Source organism: Macrosteles quadrilineatus, unplaced genomic scaffold (genome assembly GCF_028750875.1).
Source record: "Macrosteles quadrilineatus isolate MER2022 unplaced genomic scaffold, UCM_ALF_1.0 Scaffold_1__1_contigs__length_201487025, whole genome shotgun sequence".
In the NCBI taxonomy this organism is placed as follows: Eukaryota; Metazoa; Arthropoda; class Insecta; order Hemiptera; family Cicadellidae; genus Macrosteles; species Macrosteles quadrilineatus.
The window spans coordinates 170,577,430-170,599,817 of record NW_026542594.1 but is presented as its reverse complement, the minus strand read 5'-3'; the positions used below and the strand labels follow the sequence as shown (position 1 = coordinate 170,599,817).

General features: G+C 36.8%; 1 protein-coding gene across 1 annotated transcript; it reads right to left on the bottom strand.

Moving 5' to 3' along the window:
* Positions 1-8,457: 8,457 nt before the first annotated feature.
* On the bottom strand, positions 8,458-15,346 carry LOC129002538 (uncharacterized). The gene is made up of 2 exons (XM_054430414.1): positions 15,279-15,346; positions 8,458-9,409 (listed from the first exon to the last, which is right to left on the bottom strand). The coding sequence occupies exons 1-2, from the start codon at positions 15,344-15,346 to the stop codon at positions 8,458-8,460; spliced, it is 1,020 nt and encodes a 339-aa protein (XP_054286389.1).
* Positions 15,347-22,388: the final 7,042 nt, after the last annotated feature.

Below are 22,388 nucleotides of genomic sequence, written 5' to 3'. Positions count from 1 at the left end.
TGCTAATAATTGCTTCTCAATAGCCTTTTAGCGACACCGTCGACCACCTTTGACACATCGACCGCCATCTTGTATTTGTTTAGGTCCCCTACCGTGATTACAGGGTGAACTGGGGTGAAGAGGATTGAATTGAAAATTTAAATTGAGTACATTAATCATTTGTGTACAGTGATTCATGAAAGATATAGGGGTGGACATTTGGATATTGATGTGGATTTGTGTATAATTTGATCACACGTTTGGAACAGTACATGTTAAGAATTTTGTAATTGAAGCAAAACATTTTTTAAGTAATGTGTTGAGTATTATTATGGATTATTATTACAAATTAAACTTTATAAAAATATATTATGAATGGCCTTAAAAAATAATTTATTTTTAGAACAGTGATGTTTAAGTTGGAAAAGGGATAAAATAATAGGCTGACGTTCTTAAATAGCTAGGGCAAGAGATTTGTTTGAAATTACAAGAGCAATTAAGCGGAGCTTCACTCGTAATTCCTCACTTTTAGAAGGTGCTAGACGTTGGATCTTTTTACAACTTAGAATAAGTAGGTCTACATATTGAGGAATGTTTTTGAGCAAGGATATTGAGGTATGCTTGAAATTGGCCCTTACTTTAAAGTTTTTAACTGTACAGGAATAATATTAAGCTAACTATTGTTTTTTCCTTCCTAAATAGTATCTTATGTTTCGGAAATATCTTGGGATGAAAGTAGGCTTAACGTTCGGACTATTTAAGGAATTCTTAGCTTATATGATTGCCAGAGAACAGTTTGTTTACAATTTCCTTCAACAGTTGCTGTATCATGCTACGCCTGAAAGTGTGGAGTGGTCAATTCTTTTATACACATTGCTGTTTTATTATTCTATGGTGAAAGAGAGGAGCCTTTGGCTGGAGAGGAGAAGGTGGCAACAGCGAGAGGCATGGGCATTTAGAAAGGCTGTACTATCACTATCAGTCTTGTTTCAAGAGACCCATAGGATTAATCAAGGAACGTATTCCACTCTCTTAATTGATCACTACCCCAAAACATTATCAATCCAGCTCCAATGTGGCGAGCAACAGACAATTTAGCACACAATACAAATGAACTCGAGAACCGAATCTGATGAAAAAATTCCGGGGATTGAATTCTATAGAGTCCCATAAAAAGCGTGACGTTTTTCTAGTGCGCTGCAAAGGCCCTCGTGCCCGCTCGCTGGGAGGCGAGTATCGATTAGTCTCGATATATCGACTGGTTTTATCAGAACATACAGCTGGTGATGTCTCTGTTACGGATAGACCCGAGTTATAGACTAACCGAATGTTTCGTCACGGGGCGCGTGACGACTCGAACAAGGGGCCTAGATTGGCTGCATTCACCATTCTCCACACATCTCCCGAGTCAGCCGTGGAAATCGAGTAGGAGTGATTGATAAAGATGGGATGTAGCAGTTATACCTGCTTATAACCCAGTTTAGCAATGTTCTAGTCATCCACTTAGTCCATGCCGTTGTTACAAAATCTATCTACAGGAGTTTCTACTCAATGATTTTATGTCTGTGTTGTTTATGTATAGAAGAGTTTGAAGGAATCCTAACACTGTAGTTGATGAATTTGCTGAGTCATCCACCCAGGTTGTACTCATCTTAAAACCCATATTTCCTATGGGAAATTGTTGTCTTCTTATTTATTTGAGGGCGTAATTTGTGAATTGTATGCCTTTGTCGTAAAAGAGTGTTCAATGAAATTTTATTCCTTTCAAAGAGATATAAAATATTGAATAATGCGCAAAGGTCGTCCAACCAGTTAATATAGAGCAAAACATAATCTCCAGTACACGAAGACTGTTAATGATTGAATTTTAACTCTAGTGTCTTATTTGTATACATGGTTAACAGCGTAGTGTCTTTAATGAAAGGCAAAATACTTCCATCCCCAGTACGAAACAGACAGAATTCATTGAATCTTTTTGTCGGTGCTAGAAATAATCAAGACTTGTAAGATAGGTATATTTAAACTTTCTGCAATAATTTCAACTAATCTCACCTACGAACATCCTTATTTGGTGGAAATGGTGTAACATTGGATGTTAGTACACTATTGGTTCCATGAACGTTTGCAAAATAAACTGTATCTGACACAAATATGCTTATAAGGCATAAAACAAAGTAACTTGCATAAAGTGTAGAAAAGAAATTCATCGTTTCACACAGATATGAATAAAGACCAGACACAAAATTCTTTAAAACTCCGCTGCTGCACGAAAATAAATTTTCTTTTTGTATTCCACCAAGAGAACGATCTTCATTCCGCATTTAGCCTTCAAACAATTTCACATCATCAAATTTCCAAACATCAAACTCCGCATTTCACCAAGACCAGCCAAGACGAGAGGTGAAAGCCAAGTTGATTTACCACCGGTTTATGAATGACCCTTGCTGATGGACATGTTTGTACTCTCTGACGGCAGCGTCTGATGACTGATGGACAGTCTGATGATTGATATCAGCTGACGTATCGCTTACCAACGCAACCAGCCAATCACAGAGCATTACATGTCATTAGTTCTGCTCCCTGAACCCTTCCCCCTTTCTCAACCCTCACGTCTTCATTTCTCTTCCTTTGTCTGACTTCACGCCTGTGTGTCTGGTAATTCCTTGTTATTTTATAGACAATCACCCCGAGTAAACTTGTAATTCTATTGTTTCTTGGGTAATTTGTGGACCTTGATGAAATAGGGTTGTCAAAACAGGCGTTGGGTATGGCGTTAGGTTTTAATGTTGTTGGGTTTTGTCATATACAAGAATTATGATTTGATGATTTTGCATATTTCAAATGAGTATGTAAAATTACAAGATTTAGGTGACGATTTCATTTAGGAATTACATTTTGTTTTATGTGAATAACAAAAGAAGATAATTTATTTGAAAACATTATTAATCGTAAACCAAGGGTTTACCATAGAAACTCACGTAAATCTATCTTTCACACTATCAGATTTAGTAAACGTATGTTAAATTCTTCCCTATACCGAATTTCCTTCATTTATATCATTTTTAATTAAAAAAAAAAACGTGATCCAATCCAGGAATACTTGTGCTAGAATATCAATTTCACAACCTTTTCCTTAGGCATACAATTCATACATTGTATTTTATTTTCAAAATGAACATATGCTATCAATTATGGGACGAATCTTCGAAGTGCTTTTGCATAGTAGTTGGTATGTGGGGCAAAAGATATTTTACATCTTCCATTGAGAAATTAAATCAAATTCTACGGGTAATGCTCGGTCACAAATTGTAATTCTCTTGAGTTCGAAGAAACATTTTGCAATAGAATCAGATATCATTTTGCAGTTTGCTGTCGAAGAAGTAAGTAATTATTGTTTTATGTATTGACATAGCCTATTATGTAATGTTTAATGGTAAAATAAACAATTTGAATTTGAATTTTGGAAGTTGGATATACGCAAGGACAAAACAAATTTATAAAATTTACATGGTAGAATTTGTGAGCAAAACTTTGACATAAATCGTGACTAACAACAACGTTTAAGACCCAAAATTAGATTTTACATTAAGATAAAAAGTCTACATATAATATCCAAATTTAGTAGTAATGTAGGCACGAAATCTTCAATTTATTCCATGTTGTTCGGCCATTGTTTTGGGCGTTGAGCAAGTGTTTATTGTTTGATGAGAATTCTGTGTGCAGTTTCTAAAATTGGTAGCATTCAGGCACAAAATCCTATATTAATTTACATGAAGAAGTAGAATAATATTCGACGAGCAAAGCTCGGCCACCGGTTGTAACTCACGCATTGTTCAGACCGCGAAGTCAGTCGACTGGCGGCTGGCGGCTGGCGGGTATCTGCTAGTCGTGCTGAGGGAAGGTGCGAGAGGCGGCAAACATCAAAGAGCCGCTCACACCCCATCAAAACACCATTAGAGAGCAGAGACCACCTCCGCGGCCACACAACCGAGCCACTTGACACCAGCAACATCAGTCACTGGATTCCGAACAATTGGAAATGGATGCCCCTGGGATGATCGTACATAATGTGGGAAATCAGGGTGTGATCGAGGAATAATGTAAACTTGTGGGTGTGAGATTCTGTCTTTTAATTCCAAGTGTCTTATGCTCAGCTGGAACTTCGCACAAAGATTATTTTCGTATCCTAGATGAGCAACATATAAGTGTACCCTCGTTTGAATTTTTGGCTAGGACCCTGCCCTCCTCCATATTGACAAAGAGCTAATATGGAAATACAGGTAAAGCATTTCGAAAACAGTGAACTTAACTTACCGAGCAACGGATGTTCAACCTTCCGCAATCTAAAATTCTATGTGTTTTTTTTAATTGAAGATAGTTTAGATTATTAGTTAAGATTAGTTTAGTTAGATTGTTTTAAAAGGACAGGACTAAGTAATGATATCCTAGATTTTGTGAGCAGTTTGTCTTCTGGGTCATGCTTCTCTAATTTTGAAAAAATAGGATCGTCCGTAGTTTAAAATGTGGGATATTAATTCAGGAGCGTGTGAAAATTAGATTTAACGATGTTTAAGAAATATTCCCTTTATATTATTTTTCGATCTTGCAATAAAGGGGATCTTACAGTGCCATGAAGTGCTACAAATTAATCCATTTTGGTTTGAAACGTAATTTTCATTACATACATGGTAAAAAATTGAAATAAACATTACAGTAAAATGAATACCTTGTATTTTACTGATGACTAATTAGTATCACAAAACCATCAACACAAACGAGTACAACTACTTTATAAATACAGTACCTTATAACTAGTAACATAGAGTATGCATAATAAAATACAACGGCAAAATCACGAGAGAAACTCTTATTTTCATTTATAGATTTATTTCTTGAAAGTATGATTAAAGCTTGTACAATACATTATAGCTTATAATTTTAATTTTATCTTATCTCCATTGTAAGTCAATAACTGTCTTAGATCAATTACTTTCATAAACAAAGATTTGACCCTTACTTACCCATGCCACAGATACAAAATGAAGTGATGAGGTTCCCAGTCTTTTCATAGAACATTCAATTGGCTGGAGTGATTGATTTTGAGGTCGATTTCAGTTCCCATTCGGTAAATGGAATGAGAGACTGGCTGGTAATCGAATTATTAAATTACATCTTGTGACTTGAATCAACCAAGGGCTTAATTTTTCGAAAAATGCCAATCAGTGAAGATGATTGCGCCTTTCAACCATTTTGAGAGGTCAAACTACCAAAACCAGACACGTAGCAGAGAGATGGGAGCTGCAGATGATCGTTTATCTGGACTGCGGTCTCTATAGCAACCGCTGGTGAAGAAAATATCATCAGTGGCTTTCTCATTAATCAGTCTAGAATGATTTTTCAAGGAGAGAGGTCATTATCAGCTTTTAAACGTTGTGAAAGTCTGACACTTGTAAAGTATGAAGTTTGTCTTGTAGACTCTAGAAAACCTTAATTGGAATCTCAAAGGTTCCAAAAGTAAAGAGAAGTTCGTAGGGTTTTTCGGTAGGGGATTAAGGAGGATCTTTGGTTTAATGGAAGATAAGGATGAATGGAAAATCAAGAAGAGATGACATGTAAGAGACCTATGCCTGCATACAAATCCAGTCATGACACAGTTGATGTCTATATTTTGTTGGCAATCTACGGCTTTAATTTATGTGGGATGGAAATGTGTAAAAGAGCGAATAGCATTCAAGGGTTTGATCTGGTAATCCCAAATGGAAAAAAGACCACTGGGAAAAGTTCAAAAGGACATCAATACACTACACTTCTAGGAGAAAAGACAAAAGAAAATGGAGTGTCGATCATTGTCTACGTCGAGAGCAGATACTTATATTAGCGAAGTTTCTAAATCTTACTAATAATATTATAAATGTGAAGGTTTGTGTGTTTGTTTGTTTGTTTGTTTGTGTGTTTAAAGTCCAATCACGCATTAATTACTGGATGGATTGTGATATTGTGACAATCACGAATAATTTGTGATATTTTGTGAATCTTAAATAATTTATTTTTTTCTATTGTTTGCGTGAAGTGGTAGAACATTATGGCTATGGTAGATGTGTAATACTATAGTATACCGTAAATTTATGGAAGCAAATTTGATCATACTTTGTCCTCCCTCATTGCAAACGCTAAGCTTGAGTATAACTGTACTAAGCATTTTATACTTATATGCCACTCCCGTACGAAGGACGGGTACTCTTGCTAGTTATCGATAAATTTAAAGTTGGAGAAGACTAATTTATGTCCAAAAGATATTAGACATGAATTTGCTTCTATTTTTTCTGACAAGGTATAAGTATACCTTTCTAATAAGATTTAGATAATCGATTTGTTGTTGGAGCGCTGTCATACAATTTTAATATAAATTAATATTGATGATTATCTTGACGACTAAAATAAGACCCACTCCCCTGATTCAACTGATCTTCTGAAGCCCTTTCTTCTCTTACACCAGCCGTTGAGTAGTCAGTAGTCACATCTGCTGTTCTGCTGCAACCAGAACTGTCTATTAGCGATTATTCAGGGTCTCGAAGATCGAACGGGTGGTCGCAACATTTGCAATGGTAAAGATCGAGCTTTCTATCTGTGAGTGCTTTCAATTAGTTAAGTGTGGTGTGCCCGAAGCTCCACCGATCCCTCTATTATCTGCTAATGCCAGACTAGGCCCTCATTAATATAGACGCGTATTAGGACTAATAACGCCTCACGCGTTGGTACCGTCCCCGGGCCTCGTATAAATTTTAATACGCTTACTGTAAATTATAAATGTGGACCGGCAGGTGCTGATGTTGGTAAACGTCGAAATTATTCAAATTCTAAGCGGACACTGACAAGGTATTTCTTGTCAGGTTTAATGGAGATGGGTCTATTGCTACTATTAGTTTAGCGTTTTTATCCCAGGTTAAGCCCGAATAATGGACGTTTTTAGTTGGATAGGGAAGGGTTGAGGGCGTCAATTGGACCCTTTTGGATAGTCACGCTATTGCCTAGTTTGAAATTTTACGACATATTCTTTGTTTTTGATCTCTGGAGGTGGCCAGTTCACATTAAATGAATGTGTTATTTGATTTTTATTAGAAATATTGTTACTGTCTTATCAGAAGACTCAGAAGACTTATTTTTTAAGTGTAGTGATAGTATTAATGTCAGTGATAAATTCTCTAATAACCGTTTAGTGAACTAATTGATCAAAAACATTTAAAGGAGAATAATAAAGAAACATGATCAAATTTTGTAAATTAGTGTTGTCAAATGTTGTAACATTAAACTTTTAGTAAATCCTGAGCTTTATTTATCTTCATTTTATGTTGTTTTGTTGTTGTTCCGGATCGGTATGACATTCAATAAAAGGTTAAATTATCTGTGTCCGCCGGTCGATCCTAATAAAGCTGTAGCCTATTTAAGGAGATGCATTTCGGCAGAATATATTAGGAATATATTATATTAGGACTGATGATGGCAATTTATTCTGCCGAAATGCATCTCCTGAAATAGGATACAACTTTATTTATATTTTTTTCGCAACTACTCTCATAGTCTTTTTAAGTTTGGTACTGCTAGGCCTTATCCTTATACAATAATTGTTTAGTTTGTAAAAAAGTTTACTAAAACTTACTCTTGCAATATCAAAAAATATGTTATCAAACACCTACCAACAATACGTCAAACAAAACTATTATAAAGCATAGACAACGAAGAAACATAAGCAAAGTAAGAACCAAAAAAATCGCATAACACTCACGTTACCTTCTTAGTCAAACAATTCGTTGACTAAACACCAGGAACGCCAACCAGGATGACAAAGGGGATGAAGACAGAAAGGTGACAAAATTGGTGTGTGGCAGCGTCAAGCAATGTATTCACGGAGGCGGGCGGCACCTGTCCTCCAATAACAGGGCGGCTGATTAGAGAGCGGCGACCTAAACATGGGTTAAGTCTCAATTAGGATCGGATAACAGGAAAACAAAGACGGATGCCGGCCCACCTGCGATCCGGCCTGAGGTGGACAACTTGTAGTGACTAGTGGACAACTTGTAGTGACTAGTGGACAACTTGTAGTGACTGAGGTGGACAACTTGTAGTGACAGAGGTGGAAAACTTGTATTGACTAGTGGTCAAGTTTTAGTGACTAGTGGACAAGTTGTAGTGACTGAGGTAGACAACTTGTAGTAGCTAGTGGAAAACTTGTAGTAACTGAGGTGGACAACTTGTAGTGACTGAGGTGGACAACCTGTAGTGACTGAGGTGGACAACTTGTAGTGACTAGTGGACAACTTGTAGTGACTGAGGTAGACAACTTGTAGTGGCTAGTGGACAATTTGTAGTGACTGAGGTGGACAACATGTAGGGACTAGTGGACAACTTGTAGTGACTAGTGGACAACTTGTAGTGACTGAGGTGGACAACTTGTAGTGACTAGTGGACAGCTTGTAGTGACTAGTGGACAACTTGTAGTGACTGAGGTGGACAACTTGTAGTGACTAGTGGACAGCTTGTAGTGACTAGTGGACAACTTCTAGTGACTGAGGTGGGCAACTTGTAGTGACTGAGGTGGACAACTTGTAGTGTCTGAGGGGGACAACTTGTAGTGACTAGTGGACAACTTGTAGTGACTGAGGTGGTCAACTTGAAGTGACTGAGGTGGTCAACTTGAAGTGACTGAGGTGGACAACTTGTAGTGACTGAGGTGGTCAACTTGTAGTGACTAGTGGACAACTTGTAGGGACTAGTGGGCAACATGTAGTGACTAGTGGACAACTTGTAGGGACTAGTGGGCAACATGTAGTGACTAGGGGACAACTTGTAGTGACTGAGGTGGTCAACTTGAAGTGACTGAGGTGGACAACTTGTAGTGACTGAGGTGGACAAATTGTAGTGACTAGTGGACAACTTGTAGGGACTAGTGGGCAACATGTAGTAACTAGGGGACAACTTGTAGTGACTAGTGGAAAACTTGTAGGGACTAGTGGCCAACATGTAGTGACTAGTGGACAACTTGTAGGGACTAGTGGGCAACATGTAGTGACTAGGGGACAACTTGTAGTGACTAGTGGACAACTTGTGGTGACTAGTGGACAAGTTGTAGTGACTAGTGGACAACTTGTAGTGACTAGTGGACAACTTGTAGTGAATGAGGTGGTCAACTTGAAGTGACTGAGGTGGACAACTTGTAGTGACTGAGGTGGACAACTTGTAGTGACTAGTGGAAAACTTGTAGGGACTAGTGGCCAACATGTAGTGACTAGTGGACAACTTGTAGGGACTAGTGGGCAACATGTAGTGACTAGGGGACAACTTGTAGTGACTAGTGGACAACTTGTGGTGACTAGTGGACAAGTTGTAGTGACTAGTGGACAACTTGTGGTGACTAGTGGACAACTTGTAGTGACTGAGGTGGTAAACTTATAGTGACTGAGGTGGACAACTTGTAGTGACTGAGGTGGACAACTTGTAGTGACTGAGGTGGTCAACTTGTAGTGACTGAGGTAGACAACTTGTAGTTACTAGTGGACAACTTGTAGTTACTGAGGTGGACAATTTGTAGTGACTAGTGGACAAGATGTAGTTACTAGTGGACAACTTGTAGTGACTAGTGGACAACTTGTAGTGACTGAGGTGGACAACTTGTAGGGACTAGTAGACAACTTGTAGTGACTGAGGTGGACAGCTTGTAGTGACTGAGGTGGACAATTTGTAGTGACTAGTGGACAAGATGTAGTTACTAGTGGACAACTTGTAGTGACTGAGGTGGACAGCTTGTAGTGACTGAGGTGGACAATTTGTAATGACTAGTGGACAACTTGTAGTGACTGAGGTAGACAACTTGTAGTGACTAGTGGGCAACTTACAGTGACTGAGGTGGACAACTTGTAGTGACTAGTGGACAACTTATAGTGACTGAGGTGGACAACTTGTTGTGACTGAGGTGGACAACTTGTAGTAGTGACTAGTGGACAACTTGTAGTGACTAGTGGACAACTTGTAGTGTCTGAGGGGGACAACTTGTAGTGACTGAGGTGGGCAACTTGTAGTGACTAGTGGACAACTTGTAGGGACTAGTGGACAACTTGTAGTGACTGAGGTGGACTACTTATAGTGACTAGTGGACAGCTTGTAGTGACTGAGGTGGACAACTTGTAGTGACTAGTGGACAACTTGTAGTGACTGAGGTGGACAGCTTGTAGTGACTGAGGTGGGCAATTTGTAGTGACTAGTGGACAAGATTTAGTTACTAGTGGACAACTTGTAGTGACTGAGGTAGACAACTTGTAGTGACTGAGGTGGACAACTTGTAGAGACTGAGGTGGATAGCTTGTAGTGACTGAGGTAGACAACTTGTAGTGACTAGTGGACAACTTGTAGTGACTGAGGTGGACAACTTGTAGTGACTGAGATAGACAGCTTATAGTGACTGGGGTGGAGAACTTCACTTAGGGGAGGGAAAATCATTTGTAAATAACTAAACAGGCAGTTTGGGATGTTCAGAGGTGCTTCATAATGTGAAGAAAGGACCATACATTGAACTCTTCTACAGCAAGGCATTTGAAAGACACTCCCCAACCCCATAATGTCGTTTACACTTGACTCTTGTGCTGGCTCAACTGAACCACCTGATAGAAGGATCTAATCTTTAAACTGTATTTTTCGTCAAGACATTTGGAAAGACAAACTAAATTGTGGAGTGTGTTTCTTTTTTTTTAGTTGTAGTGAATTGGATTTACCTTTTCATGGAGCGTTTTCTTTTTATTTATTTTGAACTTACTTTAGGATAAATTTACAGAACGTGTATACAAACAAACAGTGTTTAGTACACGCACCATACACCAAAAAGATCAGTATTCAATTGAAATATAGTGTACTGTTGGTGTCGTAGTGTCAATCTGAATAATAATTATAATGAATGTTGAAGGCCAACAATCACGACAAAGTTTTAGATTTTTGACAGAAGCTCTAAAAAAAGATAGTATTTTTTTAAAAGGGGTTTTAGTCTAAAATACAGAACATTTTTTCTTGGGGGTGTTTTAGAAATCATATACACAAAAATTGTAGAATAAGCTGCATTTTCGAGGATAGAGCCCGATTCAATTGCTCAAAGGTGGATTTGAAATAATAATTCTAAAGAGTCTATTTTTTACTGACTGGAGGACTCTCTATTGTTGTACTGTAATACTGTAGTATGGATTGATTTGAGTCTTTGTGTCTTTACCAACCTACATCTCTTGTAGATGTTCTATGGAACTTTCAATCCAAATTTTCACATGAATTCCACATCCTCTTGCCAATTCCTATCAAGATCGTCTCGACATCTTAACAGACTCACTTATTCCATCTGGCTATCGCTACAGATGACTCAAAGTATCAAGACATTATAATAAACTGTATCCCCCCTCCTACATATAGACTCGACCGCCAGCCCAGCACAAACATTGAACCCCTCGCCCCCTACCATGGTATTAATGCGTTGTTAGTTTTTCCATTACGTACTAATTCCGTTATTACTCGCATTAAATAACAGCGGGTACCGATTGTTCCCATTACAATTTTCCGCCCCGTGTATGTCTTGATTACCCGCCGTGGCGCGGCGGGACGTCCTATTGGCGGGAAGGTGTCAGCCAGGTAGCGATGGCGGCCGTTACCCAATACTCTCGCAGAAACACACAGCAATTTCCGGGCGAGCGCTGCAGCCGCTGCCGGAACCACAGTCGTCCTAATGCCGGTTATTACAGCAGATCAAGTTTTAATTGAATAACCTTTTCTAATGGTGTCATTCCGAACTCCATTACCCACACATACCACTCGCCGTCACAATTAACCTTATTCCTTAACTGCGACGTTTCCAGGTTTGCGGCTTTTTAATTCCTCCGACACTCCCGTGTGTGTCATTATACTCCAATTGGTCCTGAATTGTACGGGCCTCCACGTCACGTACCTCGGACGGGTAATTCGGGGTAAATTCGATTAAGCTTCGCTAATTCAATTGAAAATGATATCGGAGTGATCACACGGGAAACAAAACGGCGTTTGAAGTCGCCGCTCTCGCCGGATCATCCGTGGACAAATGGGAGCTGCCTAATTCAATTAAATGAGAAACTGTAATCTCATCTGAAGCGTCGATGAGGTAGATTCGTTGGCCACTGTCTATTAGGCTCATAAGCCACATGTAAACTGTCCAGTAATTCCGTGGGAATTGACGGATCCTAAGTTCTTCAATTGTTCGTAACCACAGGAATGCTTCACGTAGGTGTCCAAGAAATCTCTAATATCTTACAAGTTTGTACTATTTAAGTCACCACATCATTTTCGAGTACACTGTCACTGTATCACTGTAGGTTATAACTATCCTTTTGTTGTGCTAGCTTTTGCAACTATTCCTTGCGCTAATCCATTTCTTAATCAAACTATTGGGTATCTAAAGAAGCTTGGCGAAACATTGACATATGCGTTACTAATAACAACAGTTATACTATGAAGGAGATTGACTGAGTCAAAAAAATGAAGTCTCCGTGGAAATGTTTCTATATAATAGCAGATATTACATCTCTTCTGCTTCTCATAGTTATACTGTATAGAGTGTAGACTTGGAGAGCTCGAAGTCTTTGAACTTTTGGTGTTTCTTTCCATACAGCGCAAGGGCTGTTTTGGTACCATAAGTTAATTGTAGCACTTCGAAAAAGTTTCTTGAAATATCGAGCGAATACTTTCTACCTTCCACAATCACAATTTGTATGTATCCATTCCAAAGGGCAATGTTTGTTCATTGCTTAACCTTCATTTTACTTCACATTTTTGTAAAAACCTGCACGATGATGTAGCCAAAGCTACTTAATGAAGAGTTGACAGAAGAATAATCTCTTGATAATAAAAAAAAATATATTAATTTTTATTCTATGGGTTGAGCTTCTGGCTACGGTTATTGGTGTTAGGAAGTGTGTATGAAACACTTAAAATGATTCCTAATCCAACAGAAAATTCGAGCTGGAAATGTTATAAAATAGAAACATATCCTAATATTGATTAGACATCTAAATTAATGAAGATAAAATACAGAAAAAGCCTTCGATTCGAATCATTGTTTCTTCAAAAATCACCTAATACAAAAAAATACATCAATAGATAGAAAGGATAGTGGATAACCTGTCAACATGTTTCCTGACCACTCGTCATTTTCACTCTGGTACGTGGCTCCCAGAAATTCCTTCCAGGTAATGAAACACGGACAACGTTTAGGAAAGTCTTCGGTAAATGACGAGACACGGAGAGATTCCTTGAATCAAAAGAGAGTTTGTCATCAAGATGGAATTCCTTCATTAGACGCCCAACAGCTTCTGTGCGAGTAACTAGAAGGGAGATTCGCATTTGCCGACATCGTGACCTCTCCGCCCCAAAATGGTTTGACTTAACCGCAGGAATTCGCTTCTTTGAACGAATAAAATTCTGCGGCGTCTTTATATGTTTAACTCGCCGTTTCTCGCACGCTTGCATTAAACGGCTTCTTTATTAGTACGACACGGGTTATTTTAACCGTAGAATGCGAGTGTGAATTTGTGTTGGAATTGCGTACATAACCGTAGAATTATAACATATGGAATAGAACATATGGTGTGAAATTGAGCTCATAAGTTGTAACCCAATAAGTATTTATGTAAAAGGTAATGCTTTATCAAGGAACAAATAATTTAGTTGAAGTTCTCTGAGAAATTACCATTGCTTCTTCAGCAGTGAAACCTTTCAGCACCACCTCAATAATTTCATAATCTTAAATTCATAAATTTTCCTTGCATGCTTCTTTTGCGTACAATTATGTTTTTGGATTACAAAAAGTCCAGTTTTAGTTTTAAAAAATATAGAGCACCAAAGTTGTTATTTAAGCAATAGGAAAGACGGGATTTTACTAGTTGGAACGTTTTTCAAGTTAAAACGTTACCCTTGAAGATTCTCAATGGCGTTGCTCTTTTAGGTAGAACACATAATTTAAAGCCTTTGACTAAAGAACAAGAAACTGTGAGCAACAACAATTTTTCCCGATGTCAACTGTAGCCTACATTAAACTGTTACATACGACTGTAGAAATGATAATTCTAATTACCTCAAAGTTCCTACAAACAAACCCTTTAACAAACAATAATCTTGTTTCATAATCGGTTCAGTAAAAGATATGTCAGTGATATATAGTAAAAATAACACCCTATAAACAATAAAATATAAGAAAAAATAAAACAAACACGATAGAAATTATTAACGAAAACAAAAAGCTAAATGAAGACACACAGAAGAAAAGAGGAAACGGTGAACAAAGATTTGTCATCTGAGATTTTAACTCGTGACATCCTAAGTGTTACCACTCTATGCTCTACATGCAATAACAGCAGCTACCCCCAATTTAAAACGTCCTCCAAAACTCTTATAGAACACTTTACGACTAATTTAAAACTGTAAACCAAACAATCACAATGAAACTGGAACAATGAAGTAGTAAACACACACTCGTCATTACACGGAATAACAGATAGGGGTAATGGAAGAGAACAATAATAGCTGGCCTAATTCCACCATGTAATGGCGGATGTGGCTAATTTGTAATTAGTAATTACCAGTAATTACAGCAACAATTGGCAGTCCATCTGGGGAATTACCGTGGTTGTATCTCAAGGTAATTTACAGCTGTTGTTTACGGCTAGTACAATCAGCTGGTTGATGTGTCATTTCTCTTTTCGATGCACTTTTCTCACGTGAGCTTGATGTGAGGGTTCTTGAGTTTTCCTTGAGGCAAAGAGTTTGATATTGCAGGTTATTACTTTTGGATTCTCTAATCTCAGGGTCTTGCGTATGGGTTTTATAGATGTACATAAAATATTAAAAATAAAAAAAAACTTCTTCTGTGTTGCTTAAAAATTGAAGGAACTGAGATTTAATGTGTATTCCACTTTGATCTGAAAAAGAACAAAAATATATAAAGAGGACTTAATTATGTTTATGTATGAAATAGTGCCTAGACATGTTGTTTTGACAATACAGTATCAACTGCAAAACAAAATATTTAAATATATTTTGATACTGTACTTAATTTTGTTGAACGGCTTGAAATTATAATTTTAGGAATAACTACTAAATAGGAGAATCCTTGAATTAGCCAGCTTTATCGGATTTCGTGACCAAAAGAATTGAATATCTACTAAGATAAAATTTATGTACACAATTGGCAAAAATTATTTTTTTGAAACCCAATTTTTTTGAAAAAAATCTAGATATAGGCCTACCTTTCGAGGTTCAACCTTCGTAGTGCCATGTCAGCTCTTGGATTTTCGTAGTACTCGTAAATACACATTTTTTAGTCAAATTTGTTTAGATAAACACAATTATTTCACTGTTAGCATAATTCACATCCTTCATAAAAAGGAAATTCCAAAACCCTCCGACTCTAAAAAAAATTGAATACTACAAACAAAATCTTAATTTGGGTGATCATATTTTAGCCTTGAAATAAAATAGGCCATTCATTCTCTAAAGAATTGGGTGAAGTTCAAAACAAATAGTAAGTAACTGGATTATTTAGGCATACAGTTTGAAGATCCTTAAACCAACTGGACTTCTTCCTCATTATTTAAGCTAATTAATCTACAAATCCTTTAGCAGCAAGTTATCTCTAATCTGTAGACCTTCCATGTAGTCCAAAGGGATAGTTGGCGCCCGCCGTTCTGGCTCATTTCTTGGGCACCCCACACTGCAAATGAGCCATGAGCGGTTCTTCTGACCCTGGCTCACAAACTCATCAACTCATCTGCCGCTGAAATCGAGACAGATTGCGAACTGATTTCACTCTGGAATTGGATAAAGCTGTTAGGATTTATGAGGCTTCGCCACATATCGAAACCTTGCGGTGCCAAATGATCAACGGGGTATTCGTAGACTGTTTACCAGCACGATTTGACCTAGTTGATAACTACAACGGAAAGTTCTCAGTGAATTGACGTCGAACAGTTTGGATTGCTGTAGTTACCCAATTTCTGTAGATAGTAACGATTGAATGCCTACTACTTCACACGCTTTTGTATAATCTAGATACCCAATCTGTAAAGGACTTAGAGCATCTGTAGGTTTGACAAATCGTGTAAAACTTCTTTTCAGTGTTTGTTGAAGTTGTGTATTAAATATGTATTCTTATGGTTCAGGTATTGCCTCTTAACAAACTAGACACTTATTATCTTCTTATTCAAGAATAGCACAACTGTCAACAAAGGCTTTAAAACATGTTTTTTTGAGAATATGCAGGATTGAGAACACAATTTTAGGAAACATATCAATCCGATGTTTTAGGGTTTCTAGTGAGACATTGTTGTCTACTGTTATAGAGTCCACAATATAGAAAGGCTTCTTTCGTACACTTTTCATTCGGTATTTAAAATCAGTCTTGCACCCTACCCCGCAACTTATTAGAGAACTTTTAGGACTGTAGGGGGAGGGAATAAGTGAATAACAGTTTCATATAAAAAACCATCATATCAAGCTTTCTGTTTTGGCCAGCCTATCACAATCGGTCTTAGAAGTAACTGTAGACCCTGACTGGAATCTACCATGTCACAAGTAAAAAATATGCCAATCCTCCTTTTTTTACAGAAACGAAATTAAGTGTTCCAAAAAGTTCATATTCAAGCTTCCCACTATAGCGTTTCGTACAAACAAGGTTGGTTACATTTGTCTGATTATTGATGGGAACTGCAATGTATTGAAGGCAATTCACAGTAAACATACAGGGTGAATAAAAAGTCAAGATCCCCCCCCCTCTAATATTTTTCCAAGTAAATATACAGAGATATCCTTTTGGTGGTCGAGCAATCTTAGCAGGAAGTTTTATTTTTTTGATTTTGAAATTTTTTAGTGTCCCCCCAAAAGGGGGGATTTGGGGGCAACTCAAATATTTTAAATGTGAACCCCCTTCAAGTGACACCTCATTTTGAAGTGTTTAAAAAAACTTAAAGAATGGTGAAAACCAGAGCTCGCTATCTCTTCTCTATCCAAAATGGCAGCCAATATTAACATTTTTATCATTGATTTTCCACAACATTTGACGGGCTACAATTTTAGATAGAGAAGAGATAGCGACCTCTAGTTTTCACCATTCTTTAAGTTTTTGTAAACACTTCAAAATGAGGTGTCACTTGAAGAGGGTTTACATTTAAAATATTTGAGTTACCCCCCAAATCCCCCCTTTTGGGGGGACACTAAAAAATTTCAAAATTATAAAATGAAACTTCCTTCTATCCGATTGCTCGACCACCAAAAGGATATCTCTGTATATTTACTTGGAAAAATATTAGAGGGGAAGTCTTGACTTTTTATTCACCCTGTATTTAAGTACAATTATGTAGACTGTAAGTTGTTCATCTAAATACAAAATTTGCAAAAATTGCTGGTCGCTGGTCCATATGGATGGGATGTGTACTTAGTATCCAATTGTCAATGGTTTGTCTTACAACAGCAGTGTGATTGAATTGTGCACCCTGCTTTCGTCGAAGGGGTTTCGATCACGTCACTACGCTAGACCGCTCTTGGACTGCACCGAACAGTTTTGTTTTGAAATCCCCAGTGGAAGGAATATATCCGATAGGGGAGTGACTGCTAGTGGGAAGCGGGGTTCACACTTTACACCGATTGACAGTCCCTGTCGAGCTTTTAATAGTTGACATTGTTGCAGGGACAGATAGCGCGTCACACCTACCGCCGTAGTAAACTGTTTCCGGTACACGACTTCCGGTTGTAATGCGGGACAACTGTACATTTATGTGCTGCAAAGCTATAATGTATTGTATCGCAGAGTGTGTAAAATATTCATAATTGTTATTGGTTACTTTCATAAAGTTTTGGAATACACGAATGTCACTACTCTTCCTATGGTGTCCGACTGCATACACGTACAGTACAAATTGTATGTTCCTTTACAACCGATTTAGCGTTAGGTTAGGTTACTGTAGGAGAAGAATTTTCTTGGCTTCCAGAATTTGTAATCCTTACCGCATTCCACAATCTGCATACTGAAAGCTGCCTATAGGATCTTGGAGATTCGTTATTTTTTTAGACTGAAGTCCAGATTGTGCCGAGACACCACCTATGAATAATTGAGAGCACAAATATGGAGCGAAGACACGGATAAGAGACATCTCTGCTTTATATTAATCTACGGCTTGTGGCCAAAAGTTTATAATAGGCTTATTATATTTAGCCTTCTCTTTTTTTGGACAATTTCTATTCTATTTAGGGCCTATATTTTATTTATATTCCATTTACATTCTATTTCTATTAGTTTTCTAATATATTTCTATTCTTTTTCAATTATATTTCAAGTCTATAAGCATTCTATTTCCATTCTTTCAATTATATTTATACAGTTCAGTATTTTTGATTTTTACAGTAATTGTTTTAAGTGACGGTTTGAGGTTCTGTAAGAAAGGGTGGAACCGTATACAACATGTGCAACTGAGAAGCTATTATTTTATGAAAACTTAAACGTCTAAAACAATAAGGAAATGTATTTTATCACCTCTTTATTATTTTAACCCTTTGGATTTTAAATAAAAGAAATAATTTATCAATCGAAGTAAATGTGCTTTTGGTAATGTTAGACAAACTTTGCCTTTCAATGTTTACAAACTAGTATATTGAATATTTTGCTGATTTTGTGCTACTCAGCACCCCTATGCCACGACCTAAAGCATGTTGTCGTAAATACAGACTTTACCACGAGGCAATCAGCTGTAGAAGACATATTATAGAACACATAGGATGGTTGAGGTTGTATTCTTAGTTGTACATATACAAGTCATATTTACAGTGTTGCCACACCGTCCGTGTACAAAACTGCCCGCGCTAACTGCCCTCAGACACGACAGTCCAGTAATCAACCAACTAACTTATGTTTAACTATACTCCAAGAATCCTAAATGGATCGTTAAGCGTCCAAGCTAAGCTTAAAATCACTTTGCGTGTCTAAGGCTACTTATTATTTGTTATCTGATAAAACAGTGTGTCAAAAGTGGAATGCTATTGCGAGAACCATTTGTGTTTAGAGCCAACTGCTGTTGTAATGAGAATGTTTTATTACAAAGGTATTTTTCCTACAGTTACCTGACAAAGAGGGCTTTCTAGCACGCAAAGTGGCTAATTGCTGCATTTACTTACTTTTGCCGCACTGATTTTACTTTTGCCACCATGATTTTTTTTGCCGCTCTCCAGTATTCCAAACAAACAACACAAAACTTTGTGTTTTCATTAGGCACATAATACGTGTACACTTGAAAAGAGTTGGCAAAACCAAAACTTAAAGATACTACGACCACGATCAGCTGGTGCAGCTTTTCCATTGTCGTTCAATGTTTGGATTTAACCTAACCTAAAAATGTGTTGTATTATAGTATTTAAAAGAGAATTATTTATACGCTTTATAATAATTGTAGGGAAAATATAATGTGTAACGCAAGTGTAAAGTTCCTTTGCTGCACTCGTGAAATTCTCGATCCACATTCGCCTGCGGCTCGTGCGTAAACATTTCTCTAATGTGGAGCAAAGGGTCACTTCGCACACTAGTTACACAAATAACTATTATGGTAGCTGAAAAATACCTTATTGGCTTTGTATAGTTGAAGTTTGTTTCTCATCTATGACAAAATCTCAGGTTTATTTTTATTTGTGTTATTAGTGTGACTACGTTAGAGCATCTAGACTATCTAGAGTCATTGTATACTAAACAAAATTTGTCTTAGCTTAAGGTAAATTTAACAGTGTGTAATTTATTTTATGGTGAAGCAATAGTTTGTACATAGATTTTTAATTTGGTTTAATGTTTTTATGCATGACGGAATCACAATAAAAAAATAGTAAACTCACTCTACATATACAGGGTGTCCCGGAACTCTCTACCAATATTTTAGTTATTAATTTTTTTTCTAAAGAATGGTTAAACATACGAAATGGAAACTTTGCACAAACATTTATGACAACTAGACAAAGCTACCAAAAAACTATCACGATTTTTCAAATTCATAAAACAAAATGGCGGCCATTTAAAATTTTTGTAAAATAAATGGTTTTTGAGTTATTTAAGAAAGAAATTTTTAAATGGCCGCCATTTTGTTTTATGAATTTGAAAAATCTTCATAATTTTTTTGTAGCTTTGTCTAGTTGTCATAAATGCTTGTGTAAAGTTTCCATTTCGTATGTTTAACCATTCTTTAGAAAAAATTATAACTGAAAAAAACAAAATGGCGGCTGTGTGAGTAATTAAGGACTTCCGGACAGTTTAAATATGATATTTAGGTACGTTTCTTACCCAGGATCAATGCCCTAAAATATTGGTAGAGAGTTCTGGGACACCCTGTATATCTATGATCCATCCTTAGCTTAGTCATCCAATTTAAAATTTCAAAGATATTTTGTCTTTTGAATGGTTCAATAGGTAATTAATTACGTTTGAAGGAAGTATTAACATTTTACCAAGATTCAACAAAGAGTATCTAAGGATCTAAGGATGTTTAAATATTTTTATAAATGTTTAAGGCAGACCCAGACACTATAGGAAATTCAATGTAAATTTTATTCTCAGGAATATGTCCCTGGCATTCATTTTCACTTATCGTAGTTGTGTTGTGACTTATTCTTATTCCCAAACTCTTGGGCGAAGCTTCTATACTGACGATTTAGTAACTTTTCGGTTCCAAACTTTCTAACCACTGTTTTGATACCACTGTTTTAATCATCAAAAATTTATTTTTTACACAATTACTTTATACTGTAAGCACTTTTACCTCTAATTTAGTTTAAATATTTTCTCGGGGTTTTTATCTTGGAAGTGCATTTATATAGTTTAACTGTCGGAATAATGCCACTTTAATTTTTATTGTGACTAAAGTTAGCCTTGAAATTGTAGAGTGTTAAAGTAGCAGTTCTAAGTGAGTAGAAGTGTGAAAGTAGAAAGTCGGGAAGAAACTTCACGCTTTAATAGCTTTTGAATCATTGTTTTTGTAAAAATGTCCCTACCTTAGAACAAAAAGTAGGATTTTTTTAAAACTTTCATGTTATCAGGATTGTGCTCAAGTGTCAAGATATGAAAAAGCACACAAGTGTAAAATTTTGGCCTTTTAAAAGTTGTGCTGTAAACATTCCAAATTGTGGTTTAGTCGTCCTCAAACCATTTTAAGTGTCGCAAATAGTCCCTTAACCCCTTCCTAGTCTCGATGTTGTGTCTAAACTTTTATAACGTGCAAGTTATATCGCCAATCATACAAGTTGTTCTTATGAAACATTTAAAGAGAAAAAGTTGTGCTTTAAATAATTAGATAATTAGACTGTCAGAGTTGTGCTTTAGCCCCATTACGTATCAAATTTGTACTATTTACCTTTGTTGTAACCCACTGAATATATTTATCTTAAACGGTTTTTTAGAAAAGTTCCTATACAGGGAATAAGCTATTACCGTAGGTTGGCTACTTTCAACTACAGTAGAACCTCACTAACTCGACACCTGGTAACTCGACAGTCTGTGTAACTCTACAGTCAACAGATGACAGAGTACATGAAAAATAAGCATTTTTTCCAGAACATTTAGGTTTAATGTTAAGGCAACATTTAATATTCGACATTTGTTTGTTTACTAAATATATCAAACTACTCATGTAAGTAATAAATGTATGTAAAAATTTGTTGAAATCCTTTACCCATTAAAAAATGTAAATGTTCTGGATAACTCGACAACCTCTGGGTCCACAATTAGTCGAATTAGGTTTTATTAAGTGTCGTAATTCTGTTTTGAATTTTGAACATTAAAATGTTTAAAGATAAATATCTGCTAAAACTCATCAAATTGTCAAAGATGTTCTTTAAACTCTCCAAAGTGACGTATTTGTACTACAAACCATCAATCTGTCAGAATTATGCACCCAGCATCACTTTGTCGGAGCGATGTCGTGCGCGGCGGCGTCGTCTACAGTAGCAGGGACTCTAATGTCCCGACTGTTAGGGGCTTCAAAAGCGCCGCGTCCCGGCCCATCTCCAGCCTAAATTGGTCCAGTCCTGAATGACCCTCTTGTAACTCCACTGTCTAGTGACCAGTAGTGGTAATATACCCGGCACTGGCAATTGTAAACAAATTACTTGAAGCACACTGTACAGTGCCCGATAATTTTGAGCGTTTTATCATTCAGATTTTTTCATGGGCTCTCACAGGGATAGGAATAAAAACCATGAGAAATAAAATTAAAGCTTTGCATGGTTTTTGTTAGTTCAATGAGTATTCTAGCTAACAAATTAAAATAAACGTATTTAGTAAATGCAAATTTCTAACCCAGTTTCAAGAACTTGAATTATATTAGATTACCTTT